The sequence below is a fragment of the Grampus griseus genome (assembly GCF_964374135.1).
Source record: "Grampus griseus genome assembly, chromosome: 1".
Taxonomy (NCBI): domain Eukaryota; kingdom Metazoa; phylum Chordata; class Mammalia; order Artiodactyla; family Delphinidae; genus Grampus; species Grampus griseus.
In genome coordinates, this window is record NC_139017.1 from 126,129,589 (window position 1) to 126,148,205 (window position 18,617).

The 18,617-nt window shown below is 39.4% G+C and overlaps 1 protein-coding gene across 1 annotated transcript in view; it reads right to left on the reverse strand.

Annotated features, from left to right (window-relative positions):
• The window catches only part of SGIP1 (SH3GL interacting endocytic adaptor 1), a 209,902-nt gene that overhangs the window by 46,140 nt on the left and 145,145 nt on the right, over nucleotides 1-18,617 (reverse strand). Inside the window, exons 14-19 of the mRNA XM_082667976.1 lie at nucleotides 17,579-17,653; nucleotides 14,751-15,242; nucleotides 7,975-8,102; nucleotides 6,874-7,000; nucleotides 1,950-2,015; nucleotides 958-1,017 (exon numbers count right to left, since the gene is read on the reverse strand). Of these exons, the coding sequence (XP_082524102.1) occupies nucleotides 958-1,017; nucleotides 1,950-2,015; nucleotides 6,874-7,000; nucleotides 7,975-8,102; nucleotides 14,751-15,242; nucleotides 17,579-17,653 (948 nt within the window). The remainder of the gene's footprint in view (nucleotides 1-957; nucleotides 1,018-1,949; nucleotides 2,016-6,873; nucleotides 7,001-7,974; nucleotides 8,103-14,750; nucleotides 15,243-17,578; nucleotides 17,654-18,617) is intronic.

An 18,617-nucleotide genomic window follows, 5' to 3' on the forward strand; every position in this document is an offset into this window, starting at 1 on the left:
TAAGAAAGTTCTTTTTGTTGTCATGAAATATAAGATGTTTAATATTTAGGTTCAATTCTAGAGTAGAATATTTTTTGGCCAACTTTTTATCCCAAGATAAACTTAGCTATTTAAAATCATAGAAAGCAGAGTTTTAAGTGATATGTGTAAGACAGTCCATTAATTAAGTTGAACTACTTAATTTTTCCTATACAATAGTTTAAACAGGCCATTTTATCGAATGCCTGGCCTGTTAAAATGATTTAGAATTTAAATATAGAACAGAAGAATGCTAATCCTTAATACAGAATATAACAAATTATCCAACATTGAGGTTAGATACCTGACATTATATTTATGTATATTTTCTTTCATCTTCTAAAATGGCAAGTCCAGTGGTAGCTGTACATTTTACTAGTCATTCCAGTTTCAATTTCCATTTCAGAAGATGTAAATAGAACTTACTAAAATACTTTTTTTCTTTTCCTCACTTTTCTGACCTCCTATGCAGCATTCCTTGTCATAAGAATACTTACACATTTACATTTTACAATAATGGATGTTGTATCTGAAATATTAATTATCCAAAGCAAAGTTAAATTCCAATTCCAACCAAAAATGTCCTTATATTTGTTGCATTGCATTTGCAAAAGAGTTAAGAAAGAGCCCTGGTTGACAGAGTTAAGTTCCTTGCCCAAAAAAGGTGTTTGTTTTTTTTCAATTTAACACAGTTAATTAAGTAACCAATATTAACTGCAAATTAGCTTTAATTTTTTAATATGAAAAAATCGAAGATCCCGTACAAACCAAATTCATGGAATATTTTCTTTAGTATTTAATATTTTCGAAGTAGCCATAGCATTTTTATATAGAAAGTGAGACCAGGTCTTTTGAAGAGAATTGGGATTTAAAAATGTGAATGGGGAAAAGGCACGAGGGGAGGATAAATTAGAATCTGGTATGCTATGCACTACTTACCTTCAAAAGTCAAATAAAACTTTCCTCTGTCAAACCAAACGAGGGAAGGCTGTTCATTCTCTGCATGGCCAGGAGTTGAAGCGGGATGGGAAAGGTTAAGGAGAGGGAGAGAGAAGGACACAGTATGAGTTACAGAGCAGGTCATTCATCTCACTAGGGGGGAGGGCAGAGGCACTGCATGCCGTTAGCGTGCAGGAAAAAGGGAAGGCTGGCAATCTATTATTATTGTTATTTTGTTTTCAGTTCGGGAAACAGAAAGCAAAAGCAAAGCTATGGAGGCCTAAAGGGATGGGCACGTGTTGCTGGTAGCTTGGTACTCGGTGCTGGTGCGCATGGAGCAGAAGTCTTCCTGGCCATGCAGGGGCGTCAGCATATTTTAACTGCACGAGTTTGGCCAAACTGTCATTCAGCAATTGCTGTATTTATTTCATCTTCAATGTCATCCCCTTCTATGTTTTCAAAAAGATGAACTCGGAGTTATAGGTTATATAAAACTTAGCTGAGGTTTTCAATAACAACAGCATTGCATATCAACTGAAAGTTCATGGAAGATGTCATATTTCTTCCATCCCCTCCCCTGGAATCACCTTAGGCATCCAGACACAAAACACCCTTTACCTACGTACCAAAGAGAAAACAAGATTACTAACGGTGCTCTACTATATTTTTAATTAAAAAGCCGTCACTGGACACATAATTCTGAGCAGTTAAATTATTCCTCCTTCTGTAAATTCACAAAGCAATAGCATCTCACCTTTTTGGAACCTTTTCACTGAGAAACTGTCATGCAACCTGCGGCTTTATAAAATGTTCACTCAAAAAACATTTCAGTGGCACGAGTTACACGATGAACAGTAAACAGACGGTGCATCTGATCGGCACTGGACACTCATGAGGCGAGGAGCATGTCCATGAAGTTGAGCATTCAGATGGCATAAGGGCTTGGATTTTTAAAGTCTAGATATCTAGAGATCACTCGGCTAGCACCATACCTGCAGGCGTTTCACAGCGCCTTTCAAACGAGGGCAGTTTGTCATAAAAAACATCATCTTCTGACACTATGAACCAAAGAAATATAAAGGAATGGAAAACAAAAACACAAATACAAATCTCAAATGAAATCAAGCAACACACTTTACTGATCGAAACACAGGAATGATTTTAATGGAAAAGGAAACAAAACCTAAGACACTGAGATTATGGAAAGGGTATAAAAAAGTGATGTGCTTATTTCATGATGAGCCTATGAGAAGAAATGGAAATCTAAAAACTGCCAGATGTTAGCGTCTGTGAATTCACTGAAGTCAGCTCCATGGAAGAAATCACACCCCCACCTTTTCAGGGAGTTGTTAAAAGCACTATCATTAATAATTGACTCATGCAGGTGTATTTCACTCAGACACAATTCTCAAGTGGCTGGACATATATCCATCAACAGAACCTCTGGACAGAGTGCTGACAGCTCAATGGGATCACCCAGCATGCACCTTCCTCCCCATGGGGAAAGAGGAAGCTTTTAATGAGACCATAAAAATGCAACAGTATGAATCTGAGGTCCCTGAATGAAGTATCCCATTTCAACTTCATCAATATCCAAATTCAATTTGCCTTGCACTGTACTTGGTAGTTATGGATTGTTAATTTTGAACAGCATTATTGTAATTCCATCTTTGGCTATGGTATCAGGCATGGCCAAATGTCTTTGTAAACTGGTCACAACAGTTGCTCTGAATCCCAACCGTTCTGGATCTCTGTACACGGTCTCCCTCCTCACCAACAAACAAATGTAGACAATTGAAGTTTTATTCTATGTGATTTAGATCAATCAGTGCCACACGTCTGAAGGGTATTATTATAACTTTAATAGAAAATTGAATAAATTCTGTACAAAAACCGGTAAGGGAGAATTTTCCCTAGAACGCAGAGAAGTAAGATAAGGAAATGGATGAGGGTAGTAAAATTATTTCAAAAACTCTGCTTCTTGGAAAATATTCTACTAGCTTGCCTCCTTAGACTTAGTGAATAAGGCAGGGAAACTATTTCTTTGTCAATTCTTAAGGCTCTAGGATAGCACCTGTCAATCAGCTTTTAATATACATGTGGCTTCCTTGGTGGCTAGAATAAGCAAATGCAACTCCTATAATATCTGTAGGAGAGGAAAAAGAACTGGCCCTAAGAAGGATACCCCATAATATCTCCAGAAAATAGGACACAAAAAAGTTACATTGGCAGAAACTGAATGTAACAGTGCCTTTTCATACCTATTAGTGGGGAATGGTGGAGAATATTCCTTTCTTTTGAAGAACTAATTTTCTGTTTACAATCTCCTTAAAATGAGGAGCCTCCAATACTGTCATTTGTTCTTTGAGCTGAAGTTACAAAAGAATGGTTCGTAAGGGCTGAACAGGGTGGCTATCATTTTTTATTGTGGTTGTAGACATTGAGCGCTTAGAAGAAAACATACTAAATAAATCAGAGAACTTAAAAATGGGTGGTTGCATAGCTCTGTGCTTAATTTAAATAAGGGCAACACTCAAATCAAGTACAGAAGAAAAATTTCCTTAAGAACTAACCATGGAAATTGCCTCAGATTGATCTGAGATAGGGAAGTCAGTACTGGAGACAGGCTTTTCAAAAAAAAAAAAAAAAAAAGGCAGAAGGAAAAAAATACTAAACTGTGAGAATTTAAAATTGGGATCAAGAATATCCACCTCCAAAGGTCTTTCTTTTTGTCCAGAATAATTGATGTTAATATAGTTATATTTTTTAAAAAGCTTATCTAAGTCAGAATTGCCACCCAGCTTAGAGAGACAAAGACTTGGAGGAAATATTTTAAGTTTTAAATGCTATGACTAATATTCCTGTACTGAATACAAATCACTTTTGCTCAAAGATCTACACCAAAGGACGCATCAAAGTCCATCTGATGCCCGTAAATGATTACCTTTCATTCATTACAGATTCCTGGGATGTTAAAGATGTAATTTAAAAATGCATAATTAACAGTGAAGGAATATAATTCATAGTGAATTTAACAATGAAGAAAAATTGTCTTCAGGGTGGTCTTTTTGCATTGGGGTACCAAAGGAAGGTTTTGCAAACATCGAAAAAAATGACTATCACCTATAGAAATAAGAAACAAATAATAAATTGGATATATACAATTAGAGATAACTCCCTGTTTATCTCTATCTCTAAATGTCTAGGAATTTGTTTCTGACAATAGAATAACTTTAAACACTTTCTTTACTCACATAATATTAATAGGATTCTTCCCCCCAAATCAAATAGTGAAGGTCCTGTGAGCTTTGTTCAGTACAAAAGGAGTTTATTGTATTTCATTGATTCTACTATGTGTACTTTTTAACCTCTCTGGAAATGGGATGGGTCTTAAAATCAATATGATAAGGAAGTATTGCACCTTACCTCAACTGGCAGCTTTCTCCGCCCTTTCTCAGTCATATAGAAAATAATAGTGCATCTTCTGATTGAAGGTAACTTAAATTCAGCGACATATAGTTGCAAAGGGACTCTTCATTATTTGAATGTGACAATGCACAGAAAGTCCTGTTTTCCATTTGGCATCAGATTTACTACTTTATAACCACAGGTCTCATGAAGAAGATTTTATGCCTGAAGTCTGGCAGGAGCAAATTCTTACTTGAATTGTTGTGTAGGAAGACCAGACATGCTCTTAAAAATTTAATCCCTGAATTACATTAAACTTTGCAATAAGCAAGTACAAATAATAAGTATCCAGTTTCTGCCACACATGTCCCAATTTTGGCACAAGTGTCACAGGAAATGTCAGAAAAGTATCTTGGTGGAGGGAGGGAAATATTGAGCCATCGATGTCAGGAATTTGCTGCTGAAATTTTATCTCCCCCAAGCCATCTGATTACATTAAGTTGATGTTCCAAGGCAGTCATGAACAGTCAGCACCTTAGTGCTGAACAGCCAAAGCACATCCTCTCCAAAAAGAGATAAACAATGCTACACAAGGTGCTGCTGGGCGGTTGTTGACAATGTATTTACTTCAGAGAGAAACGGCTGTCAGGTGACCCACAGCAGCAGGAAATAAAGAACAAGAGAGTGAAGAAGATGAAAACCAAACAAAAATAACAGACCCAAACAGATAAAATCAGAATGCTCCTCAGCAATGAAGCAATGTGACCAGCCTCTAAGGTGGCTTTTTTCTCTTTTTAGTCCCTCTGTGGTTCATCTTAAAAGAATGCATACTAGCTGTGTTAAGAATCAGAGTCACTGACCAGGATTTGAGATTTCTGCAGCAGGGAGCATGAGAACACATGGTACAAAACGTGGCCACAGGTCAAATGCTCTGTGTGTGCAATTTTCTCTATGAATCTCAATGAGTTGAAGGAATAGGTTAGATGGTCATCTGAGGTCACTTGAGGTCTGCTTTCTGAGTGACAGTTTATTATCCTTACTTTCCTCTCTGGACCACCAGGAAAATCACAGAGAGTGAGTGGAACAAATGACCTTGAGGAAAAAACAACAGAAAAACAACAAAGCAGGAGTGGGGGAAATGGCTGTAGCAATCAAGAGTATTAAAAAGAGTTCAAAAATAAGGTCAGAAGTTACAGAAAAGACAAAACAGAACAGCGACAACAACAAAACCCAGAGAGAAACTAGCTAATAGGCATCTAAAATTAGGGAGCCCTGAATTGCCCCAGCTGATGATGCAGGTAAAGAATAGACATGGTTATATAAATGGTGTTAAATATCTGTCTGTTAACGAATCATATGAAATTGGATAACTGGCTATATTTTCACCAAATCTGAAGAATTCTTTGGGGCTGATCTGATTAAAAATGTAGAGCACGTGATATGGTCGAAATTCTCTTTGGGGGCCTAAGAGGCACACCTTAACTTATTTCCCTGGGAAAAGAGGGATTTCTTCTCCAGAAGAGCTTCAGGCTTTGATCAAATTACTCCTCCCATGGGCAACTCTGTAGTGTGCTCTTTTTTGGCAAGTAGCAGCAGGAATTTATTTAGCTTTGGTTAATGATTCTCCCAAGCAATGCAGCATGAGCCAGCTGGTTTATAATATGGGAGACTTGGAGGGCATTCAGACAATAAAGGAAGACAATGGGAAAAAATGGAATGGGAAAGCCCAGGTCAGAGATACCATGCAAACATGAGAGAGGAAGCAGGAGCTATGGAAGGTGGGTAAAGAGGTGTAGACAGAGACCGGCCTTGGGAAGAGGGAAGACACTCCAGGCAAAAAGAGGCATTTAAACCTGGGAAAACCATCCAGCTGAGCAGCCATTCTCAACTCTTCACTTTCATCACACCATAAGGAAAGAGGCACAAAGGCATTTACTGAAAATGCCAGCAATGACTTATTTCTTGGGGAAAATTGACCGCACATCACTGAAAAGCACTACAAAAAATGTCGAAAAGTTTTCTCACGTCCCACAGTGCCCATGTTTATACCATCTGTCAACATAAGGAGAACCAAAGTGATGAAGAAATGAAAGCTTCAAGAAAATAAAAGTTCTAAATTTTGTGATTTCTGATGCGTTACACGGTTGGAATTTAAAAAAACATTCCCCCCTCAATGGAGACTATTTTCATTATAAGAAATAATATCTAAATTATAGGATCTTATTTGACGATTTCTTCTTTACTTTTATGAATAGCTCTGTATGGAAATAGCATAAGAGAATTCCTGCAAAACACAGGTGTTCACATTCTTTTATTTGCTTATTTGCTTACTTAAAGCACTTTGCCTTCTTTGCTGAGAAGGTGCTTTTAAAAGAAGAGTCAGATGATAGTAGCAAAACACACAGCAAAACAACTTTGATCAGAAACATTGGGCGTTAGGGTTTTCAGATCATAAATAATAGCCAGTCAAAACCACAAACAGATTAGAAGAGAGGAGATAATTTTTACCAACTGTCGGGGTGGTGGCTGCACTCAAGGAATTGGTGGACGATATTGAAGAAGTACTTTCAGCTCGGGCTAGGGGTGCTATCGGAGGAGGGCTGGAAGAATGGATGGGAGGGCTGAAAGGTCGGGGCTGCAGGGAGAAGAAAAGAAATGGAAAGTTAGATTCACAGGTCTGCCCTCCATGTTTTTAGGGTCTCCCGGCCCCAGATATGACAACTCAGGTTCTTAAAAGAGAACAGGTGGCACCATTTTTACACTGAAGTTGATTATATCTGTACAGGAGCTTGTGGATGGAGCTAGAGGAACCATCAACCGTAATGCGCTGCACTCAACAGGAACATCACATTTAGAGAAGCTGAGGTCTGGGGTGTGGTCAGTGATGTTTCAGGAGGATGGCCTCTTATGCCCCCAGGAGCTAAGCAAGTAACATAATGTGAGAGCTTATACCCACTGAAAGATATTTGAATACAGAATACTGTACTGTGCTAGCTAAACTAGGTATCAGGGACATCACCAGTCTGTGACTCCTGTGTGCAGATACCAAAGAAATTTACCTCTGCCAGAAGTCTCTTAATTGTTCACACAGAATGTTTCCCACCCCTCAGCCTTAAAACATGATGCAAGAAATGTCAGAAAAAACTCATTGGGTCATATCACCGTCCTTTATATTCACATAGTGTGCCTACCACCGGTAACTTCTTTGTAGTCTGGGGACAGAAATCAGGACTTGCCCTCCTTTGGAATCTTCCAAAATCAGATAAATATGGTGAAAGGAAACACCTCCCATTCTAAAGGATTTAGCACAATTGAGCATTATTATCTTAATTTTCATCAAACCCACTGTAGAAGAACTAAGGGCCCCAGGATCCTATTCCTACTATTTTCGACCTTGGCTTGAAAGATGTTAGAGATTTGGGGGCAACTGAAACGTACACTCTGATTGCAGTGACTGTCTTTCAGATGTCACCTGTCAGGGCCATTTGTACAAGCGCTGTAAGTAAGACTTAGACCTGAAGTTGAGATGACCCGCATTCAGGCACTTGGACTCCTGTTTGTCATTCCCACTGGATGTTTCTGAGCAGGCCAGGGCAGAAGGGAACATACCACATCTCCGACTCCAGGCTTCCCTGGAGGTAGCTTTGGCCGAGACGGAGGCCGGGGAGGAGGTGGAGGTGGGGTCGTGGTGCTGCAAAGAACCAAGGGGGTGGCTGGCCGAGCAGGGGATGATGCACCTGAAAAACAAGCTGGTGTTAAAAATGACTAGGAACGCAGGTGGCCAAAAGTGCTGTCATCACTGGATCCCGCCTTCTCCATTCCCCAACACAGTGTCAATCACAGCCATTTTTTTCACCTCAGCAGTTAGTACAGTCAACTCTGTAGCACATGGGGTTTGGGTTTGTTTTTTTTTTCAATAAAGAAAAAAAATCACTAGGTTGATGGCAGAAGCTGAAGCTCATTGCCTTTTGTTGTCATGTGACACCCAGTGAAAGGTAAATCCTTTTATTACTCCCTGTGACAGAAAATACATTCTTAAGACTCTTTTGGCTGGGTGGGCGGGTATCCTTCATTTTGACCATGGTACACACCAAACTTATGATAAATTCTCTTGATTTTTGCATATTCAGAATTTATTTATGTCCAAGATGAAAATGGAGGTTAGAACTTGAAAAAAAAGATTTTTCATATTATATGTATATATACATATATATAAATATGTGTGTATGTGTATATATATATATAAATATTTATGTATATAAAACACAGAAGAGAAGTATCCTTCTTACTGTGCTTCAAGATATGAGTGCTAACTTCATAAATGTAAGCAAACACTTGATGGTAAGCAAAGGACAAAATGTAAGAAAGTAAATTAGATGGTACATGCATATTTTGTGTGTAGAATCTTAACAGAAACACATTGAATTTAGAGGATTTTATTTTTCAAACGTGGCTAGGTAGGAATCTGTCTGTGTAGAGGTTGCCTGCGATGATTTTTGTGATGATTTTTAAAAGAGCCCTTGGATTTACTTTTCTGGCTGTCAATGACAAGCATGTGAAACACAGAGGACACACAGAGGTTGGCATGCACGCTGATGAGCACACCAGAGAGGTCTCTAGACTCAGGGGTCTGCCTGTCTTCAGTCATCTGTCCGGGATACACGGGTAAACTACTTGGCTAACAACCTTAAGAAAGTCAAATCAATATTCCAAACTGTTCTTGTTCAGTCAGAGAACTTCCAACTACTCCTGAGGTTTTTTTCACTTTGATTAGAAGCACAGGTATCAAATCACTCCAAGAAAAGTCTAAGAAATTGTGCCCCAGGAAAATATCTCTCCCCAACTAGCCTCCCCTCCAACATGTCACAAAACTCTGTTCTCTGGAGAATCCTAGACCAGCACCTCCATGTCCAGTTTTCAGATTCTCAAGGAGATTTGGAGTTGAGCAGCAAAACCCATCACCTCAGCATCTGCTCCCATCTTAGGCATGTCCTGGAGGTGAAAATCTTGCTCCTTTGTTTAAACAATTTGAAATGTTGAGTGCATTGTGTTTCTCTGTGTTGCTTATTCTAAGTGTAGTTTCATCGGTGCGAAACCCTAATAATTATTACCACCCATCCCTACCGATACCTCCTCTCCACCACTACCAACTTTTTATTGTATACTCACTTTTTATTTTATTGGGTCAGCATCTATGTTAGGCATTTTACATGCATTATCTTATTTTACCCCCACAATAAGCTTTGGAGGAAGGTACTTCTACTATCTCAGTGGAAAGTAAAGCTCAGAGATATTCAGTAACTTGCTCAAGGTCACGTAGCTCAAATGGTCTATGTAACTACAAAGCCTGAGCTTTTAAATGCAGTGTCTTGTAGCTTTAGGTGGACCTTAGCCCCATATTTTGCACAAAGGTCTTCTTTTCGCATGGATAGACTGTATACTTTTCTCTCAATATAAATATTCTTAGTCTTTGGCTAATCTTCTCTGAATAAAAGAATAGGGTATATTTTGACAGGTCCCACTACAAAGTTTTCTTTATACCCAGGATGTTTTCAGAAAACAGAAGTGACAGCAAAGAGATGGGAAATAAATCTTTACATAGCAAAGTCTTTGTCAGGAAGTTTTATGGAGCTTTTTTGAGGGTTCTACTTTGCTGGAAAACCATGCTATAGGAGCAGGTCAAAATGTCTATCCATGGGTCTATTTCCAAGAAATAGTCTTCCGAGTCAATCTCGGGAAAAGGTCAGCTGTGGGATCTTGACTTCTCTGAGCCTCAGCTTCCTGTTTTAAAAAAATAAGACACGTTTCTATTTTGCAAAGGGGTTGTCACAATTGGAATGGACAATGCTTATTAAAGTATTTACTAAACTATAAAATACTACACAAATGGAAGGCAGTTGATGATGGTAAAGATTGTTTTTTGATACAGGTACGACTAGAAGCAAGGAAAAAAGTGGCTAGTTAACTGGTTTCCTTTTCCTTTTGTGGCATGTTTTCTTTACTGTTTTACTCACTTTTTCTTTACTGAATTGATTTCATTGATTCGTTGTGCAGTTAGAAGATACTAAGGGAGTGTTTAAGAAGAAAAACCTGCTTGACAGAACCCACACATTCAGCAGAGAGTAGTCAGGGCCTAAGGAGTATTTCACAACTGTACTAACGTTTCACACGATTTTGTGAGATTACACAATTATTTTGTATTGCAAGAATATAGAGGGTTATTATTTGTACATCTCTATCCTCATTCTTCTACCTTCAATTATACTTTCATTTTCCCTTCAAGCAGTGCTTATTCCCAAGAACAATGCTGGAAAATAATTGGACAACATTGTTTAACTTTAAAAATCACATGTACATCATCTGAGTTTTGTGAGTTCAGAAAAGTTGGCAACCATTGACATGCTCTCAATTCATCTGCTGCTCTCAACCTGGAGTTCGATCATAGCTTTGGTATGAGAACAGCATAAGGATGACTTCAACTTTCATCTCTCTTTTTGTGTGTGTGTGTGCTCGTGGGTGGGGGAGGGGAGTAGGGCGGAGAAGTGGTAAATCGAATCCAACAGACCTGAGGTCAGGCAGATACTGGCTTTGCTATTTATTGTTTTGCAACGGTGGCAAGTGCTATCTTTCAGCATCCGTTTCCTTACCTGTAAAATGAGGCTAATACATCACAATGTTGTGGAGGAGAATCAAATGAATTAAAATACATGCACTTCGAAATATGTGAAGAATCAGTCTTTCCCAACTTGTGTTCCTTAGGACACAATTATACCATTGCTTTGAGGAAAGTATTAAACATATGTGGGAATGGTTTCACACTGCATTTCTTTTTTGGTGACCAGCACATTAAAAGCCCTAAAACAATACTGTCCAACAGAGCTTTCTGCAATGATGAAAATGTTCTGGAACAAGTGCTGTCCAATAAGATAGGCGTTAGCCACATGTGACCACTGAGCACTGAATTGTGCCTACTGCATCTAAATAACTGATTTTTAATTTTAATTAATTGCCATTAAGATTAAAATAGCCCCACGTGCCTAGTGGCTTCCATATTGGACATGTAGTTAGGAAATATATTTGTTTAATTCAACCCCAGGTAGCTCAATGTTATTTGCTTATGGGGGGTTGTATGTGTGTGTCTGTTTGTGTTTAACATGCTTTACTATTGCTTTAGTTTCCCCAGTCGGGAAACGTTGCACTGAACGTTCTATCTTTACGGACACCTCTCTTTCCCTGGCCTCCAAACTTGCTGCAGGCCAAGAAAACACTTTCCCCATTCCATCCCCTGGGCACACACAGCCCACATAGGAGAAGAGATAGCCTTTGCCAAGGATCAGTGTCTGCATTCCAATAAAGCAATGTGTTGGCCAAACTATGTATTTTGAACTTTTGCCATAAAGAAATTAAAGTTCTTGGAGCAAATTCTTAACTTCCAACTTTTTCAATAGCAGGTAACTCTTCTGATTCACGAGGCCTGAGTACTGTCTAAACTTGGTCATTGGCAGTCATCTCAGTGTGAATGAAATTTTTAAAGTAGGCATAATGGTATCTAATTAAATATAGTTTGAGGTATACAAGATGAGTTATTCCCATCAGGTTAAGTTTTAAGAAGCAAGTAGTGATAAGCACTACGAATCTTTAAAACATGAGACCGTATCCTATTCTTTTAATCCTAAATTTACATTTCTTCCAGTCTGTGTATATTTCATCAATAAAAGATTTACAAGCAAATAAACTGGGACTTAATTAAGGAGATAATGGTGCACAGTTTTATTTATTCATGAGCTTCATTGGCCCAGTTCAGTCTTCTATTTAGAAATTCAATCCTTTAATACCAGCAAAGTATAGTTTTTTTCCAGCACAGTTATTAAGAATTGATAGTCTTTACTGGTAACATTTTCAAGTAATTTTAAATAAGAATATGGAAACTAAACACTAAAACTCCCAAGGATTCTAGAAAGAAAGCTAGAGCTTCTCTTGTCACTCATTAGCTCAGTGGTCAATTCAACCAAACAAGCATCTCCCAGAGCCTTGTGGAAGGTGTTGGAGGAGCTGGGTGAGTAACAAAGCTCCCCTCCCCCAACCAGAGGAGTTTACTTTGAGGAGAGCATAGTGGCTGGGCCACTGGAGAGAAGGCATTATTCCTTGAAAAGTTCTTTCGGAAGACTCAGAGCCTGGTCCAGGAAAGAGAGTCCCATCCAAGGCAATGGAAACATGCCCCTCTTTGACAGAGGACAACTAGCTTCTTTGGGGTTGAGGTCTGAACTGAAGGTTTTACCTAGGGGCCCTTTATTATCTTTACAGTTAAGTAAGAACTCCAAAGACCTAAAAAGGAATAGAGGGTGGAAGTGAGGCTCTAACCCTCCAGAATTATAGAAAGGAACACAGAGGAGTAGGTTTGGAGAGAAGACTTTTGGTGATCTTGATGACACTGTGCAGTACAGGTGTGTGTCAGTCTCAAATAAGTTTGGGACGTTTTGTCACTAAACCTTACAAGAGTGCCTGGAGGGCATAGTGGTTGAGAACACAGGCTTGAGATCAGAGAGACCCGAGGATGAATCCCAAGTCTACCACCTGCAGCTGTGTAAACTTGGGCAAATTACTAAACATCCAAGAGCCTTGGTTTTTCGATCTGTAAAATGGGGGAAATAAGAGTATTCACCTCATGGGGTTGTTGTAAGGATGAAATGATGTGCATAAAGTTCTTGGCATGAAGCCAGGACAAGAAACTATAGCTGTTGCTCTTATTGGCAAAATAATGGCTCTCAGAGGTCCTATAGTAAAGAAGCCTGCTGATTTTGTTTTAACATACTTTCCCAAACTTAAATTTTAGTACTGCATTCTTTTTCCTTCTTGGTGGAGGAAGGGCACACCTAATGATATAAAACACTGATTTTGTGGGCAGTGCATGTGACTCTCCAGTCCTCTCCTTGATCGGCTTGGATGCTCTCACTTTAAAGCACAGAGCAGTTTGCAAACCAGAGCAAGCACTGAAAGATACTCCATTGAAAGCAGAAGCAATGATGACTATTAGAATAGAGACAAACGTCTTTCCTTTCTGTCTCTTACTGGATCTAAATAACTTAGACTTGGTCGCCTCTTTCAAAGAAAATAAAAAACAAATAGTCCTTGACACCTCTGCAAAGGAACCTAAACCAAACCCACAGGAACAGTTGGGAAGGCACTGGAGGATCTTGTCAGACAAACATGAGCACCAATGGAATGAATAATACAGAAGCTGCATTAGAAAAATCTTGGTCTTTCTTGGATACGCTTGGTAGTTCCCATCCTTTCATAATTAGAGAGCACAAAATGAAGCTTCAAATAAGGGAAACCAAAATATCAGATTCAAGGTCAACATGTGCATTTAGAATCCCAAAATGTACATTTCTGATAAACTGCTCCATCCCCTGTCACTATACTTAGAGTTGACCTCATAGGCTGATGAGCATGTCAAATGATGACATCAGAGAGCAGTTTGTTTCAGTGGCAGCTTGATTAGGCTGGGGATGCAATAAGGCAGCCTCTTTTTTTGCTGTCGTCTAAAATCTCTTTTTCAAACCCTACTTCTTTTTCTCTGAAGTAATTAGAGGAGTTAACATAGTTCTCCCACCACAAGGAAAATAAACAGAAAAAAAATAGAAGAAAACGCATTGATCTACAAAAACTAGGACTCTTGAAAGAAAATACAAACAGATTTATCAGCTTGTAAGTTGAATAATGTCTGAGGATCTAATGTATAACGTGGTGACTATAGTTGATAACACTGTATTGAATGACTGAAATTTGCTAAGAGAGTAGAACTTAAATTTCTCACCAAAAAAAAGAAAAAAAAAGGTAAATATGTGAGGTGATGGACTGTGTTAATTAACTTGGTGGGAGGAATCCTTCACAGTGTATGTGTATATCAAATCATCAAATTGTACACTTTAAATATCTTACAGTTTTGTCAGTTGTATCTCAATAAAGCGGAAAAAAACGAAAAAAACCCAAACAAACTAGGGATCTCGTGGAGGCATCTGATGAGGAAATCAGACATTAAACATGAAACTCATTTGCTGTGAAAACTGTCTTTCTAGAACTTTTCCTGAATTCTAAACAATGACATCACAGCCTTCTTTAAAAAATATACACCTTATCTGCAGGGTGGAAGGCAGGGCACTCCTAAGGGCTGCGAGTGCAGGGCAGGACACATCCACAGACTTGCACTATGACCGTGAGCATTCGATGCACTAGTACATGCCACAGGGCACAGGACACCCACGCCAAAGGAGGGATGGCTGAAGCTCTAAAGCCAACTGCCAGGCAGGAGGAGGGCGTTGCTCACACTGCAGTAGCCACGGCCATTCCCCGTCACACGAAGCACACTCAAACATAAGACGTACCACTGGTGGTCCCCGTACCACTGCCCGAGCCAGGTCCGGGGGATGAAACCACAGTCCTGTAGGTGGGTGGTGGTGGGGCAGGCGGAGTTGCTCTCTGCCCCAGACCCAAATCTTTAGGAGATGAGATTGTTTCTAAGTAATCATCTTTAATGAAGGCCTGCTCAGCGACTTTCTTCTGGACTTCTTCTAAGTTGAGTGGCGATGGTACATTGCGAGGGGGACTTGGAGGTCCTGGGGGGCCAGGAGGGCCCGGGGGGCCCAGAGACGGGGAGTCAGCTGGGTTGTCTGAGGCAGCTGGTGGGGACACCACCTTTTCCCTTGGAGTCAACTCTGGAGTAACACGTTCCGGGGATGTATCAGAAAAATGGACCCACTTTTCTTCAGCATTAACAGCAACAGACTTGGGGGACAACACAGGGCCAAAAATGCTGTCCAAGTCATTGATTGATGGTAGTTTTTCAATTTTGACCTCTGTGGCTGCCTGGTCATTTCCTGTGGTTAAAGTAGTTGATTTTAAAATTTAATTGACTTTGTTAAAATTATTTGTATGGGAAGTGGGAGGGGTGAGGCAAAGCCTGGTAAATAGATTGTCTTGTGAGGTGCCTAGGTAGGCATATTTCACAATGGAAAATCTTGGTTGGAGTTGAAGGGAAGGGAAGAGTTCCTTGCGTCTACAATATGAGTATCGCCTTTTTTGCTATTATTTACCCTCGTGTGGGGTGACCCGAGTTGGCTACTTCTACCATCATCGAGAGCACTTGAGCACGCGACTGCCCTCCAAGGCTGCTCACAGGCATGCAAAGTGTGGTCATTCTGAGAAGGCAGTGTTAGGTTCACAGAAGTGTACAAGCTCTGGAACTGGAAATTCCAAAAGGGAGGTCCCTTTGGAAAATCTGGCCTACTGAAATACAGAGGACACAACCAAAAAAGAACTGATAGCTGGAAATGACCCTCATTTGATAAAGATTGTCTACTCTGGCATATTAAATGAAAATGTTTCGTGAAACTAATGACAATATCTGTGAGTTAAAAAAAATGATCACATCATAATTAGTTGTATAGCCTCCACCTTGAACACACCAGAAACACAGCACAAAGATTATATAAAGAGATATCCCCACATGAATATTTACAAACATACACATACACACTCCACACACCACACACACATAGGATAATGAGAATACATTTACTACTTATTAGAACTGTTACATACATACCTGTTTAATAGGGAAGAAAATTATAAAAACACCTTTATAATTTCTTTTCTCAAGTCTAACCTGTTAACAGCGAAGGCATAACTGATGTATATCTATCTGAAGTCGCAAAACAAAAAAGTCTGTTTTGCTTAAGTATTAGCATTAGCTATTCTTTTTAATTCTTTTCAGTAATAAGAGAAAAAATTAAAACTATCTTCTACAGCTTGGCAGGAAATACTTGATAACAATTGAAATGTGAGGAAGTGTACCTTTTACTAAACCGAGGTTATTTAAATTAGAAATTGTTACCTAAATAATTGCAAGGCATGAGCAGAAGCCACTTTACCTTTAAATAACCTTCTAGCTATAAGAGCCGGCTTAATATTTCCATATTTCACATTTGAAAAGAGTTAACCTTCAAGGTTCCAAGGCTACAGATAAATGGGCCACAATATTTATAATTTTGTTGCTGGTAGATTTATTTATCTCTAACACATTCATGGGAATCCAAGGGGCCAAAATGATTTGAACTTGCAAACACCTTTACCTGTGACACTCTGGATGACTGTTGGGTCTGAATCAATGTAAATTTCATAAATGACTATGTCTTGCATTTACTCTTGTTGATAAATACCCCACTCTGTAGCTATCAAACTCACCAGGCTGCATAAATAGCTAAGGATGAAGCTGCAATAGAATTCCAAAGGTGATGAAGAACTGCATTCTAAGGATCCAGGCACATAAAATAACTACTATTGTCTTTTTTTTTTTTTTTTTTGCGGTACGCGGGCCTCTCCCGTTGCGGAGCACAGGCTCCGGACGCGCAGGCTCAGCGGCCATGGCTCACGGGCCCAGCTGCTCCGCGGCATGTGGGATCTTCCCGGACCGGGGCACGAACCCGTGTCCCCTGCATCGGCAGGCGGACTCTCAACCACTGCGCCACCAGGGAAGCCCACTACTACTGCTTTTGACTTGCTAGTCCAGTAAGACTAGGTAGATTATAAACTGTAGGAATACATAGTATTGATTTTAATAGACGGTAAAGATGTGCCTTAGAAATTATCTGTCTAAAGGCATGCAGCAATTCCTTGCCATATTTTATCATCCTTACACATCTCTTTGCCGTGGGATAATAAATACTTTAATAACTACTGGGAAAAATTCCCACCACCCAAGCTTACCTGTATGCTGCATATCCCGGGAACCATTCTATTATCATTGTGGACGATACAGTTTTAATTCTAGAAAGAAACTTATTGGTTCTTGGAACAATACAAATTATGCCTTTTAATTTGTAAATCATTACAGTGAGATCCAATGAAATGAGATGTCAATTGAACAATGACTTTTGATATGGAGTTTGTTTTCTTCCATCTCACAAGTAAATGTGGCCTTTGTTCAACAACATTATACAGAGAAAACATGAGTTAGGAAAGTGAACCCTTTTGTGAAACCTGGGAGTGATACTTTGAAAGAAGTCTACATAGTGAAATGTAATGGCAATAAAACTAAACGCAAACAGTTTCATGTTTAGTCTAGCCTATAGCTTCTAACACATCAAGAGCATGTTGAGGTACGGGGCCACTGCTGATTGCCTCGTCATCCCAGAGCAGAAAAAATAAAGCTTACCTGGTCCAGTTGTTAAGGGGGAGCCTGTTCGGGGTGGAGTGGCTGGTACGTGTTTTGGAGGCAGTGGTGGAGGTGCTGCCAGGAGATAAGAAGCCAAGCATTGCTGATCACACTCTCCCTAAGTTACACAGTATTCCCTAGGTAGGCAGGATTGGGGCTTTCGCTCATACTTCTGCCATTGGAAAAGGAATAGCCATTAACAATCCATCTTCTTTAAAGTTCAAAGCTAAGGGATTGAAGCAGGACTCATTCAGATTCTTCCATTTTATGATAAGAATTTGTCAAGAGAAAGTCAGATAGTAACAACAATAACACCAATGTTGATTCATTCGTTCCTTTGTTCAATATGCCTCAAGTACCAATGAGGTCCCATGTCCTGTACTAGGAATGAAGGACGTGGGTTTGACTACAACGAGCCTCTGGCCTCAAGGAATTTACTACTGAATGAATGAAGATCATGGTCACAGGCAATTACTGTCCAGAGTATGATCAAGTACAATGAGAACAGCTTGGGTAGGGGCTCAGGGGAGGGTTTTTTTTTAATAGAGTCAGAATATTATGGCTTGGATGGAGTCTGGAAAGATTTCTCAAAGTTATATGTCTTAAATTTTGAGTATATTTTTGAAAGACTGAAGCAAAATGATTTGGATCAAGGAAGAATGAACAGATTCCTTTGATGAAATTATAGCTAAAAAAAAATCCATGAGATAGAAAAAGTACTGTATTATAGCCCCAACCCAGAGACTCATCCTTCTGAACTGGGCTTGTCACTTTGTGGGCCAAAGTTAAGAATTTCAACAGGTACGCTGTTTTCTTATTCTTTCTTTAAGTGTATGTTTTCCTCTCACTACTATATTTGGTAGATTTGGTGAGTTCACTTTTTTCTTCAGGACTTCTTTCCCCAGCCACCTGGAGTAAGGGTTGGGGGCATTCTGGAATAAGTGGAGATGATGGCTCTCTTTGCTTTGAGATGAAATTGCCCTGATCTCCTATCTCAGCTTCTCTCTACCATATGGCATCATTTCTTTTGTTCTCCAAT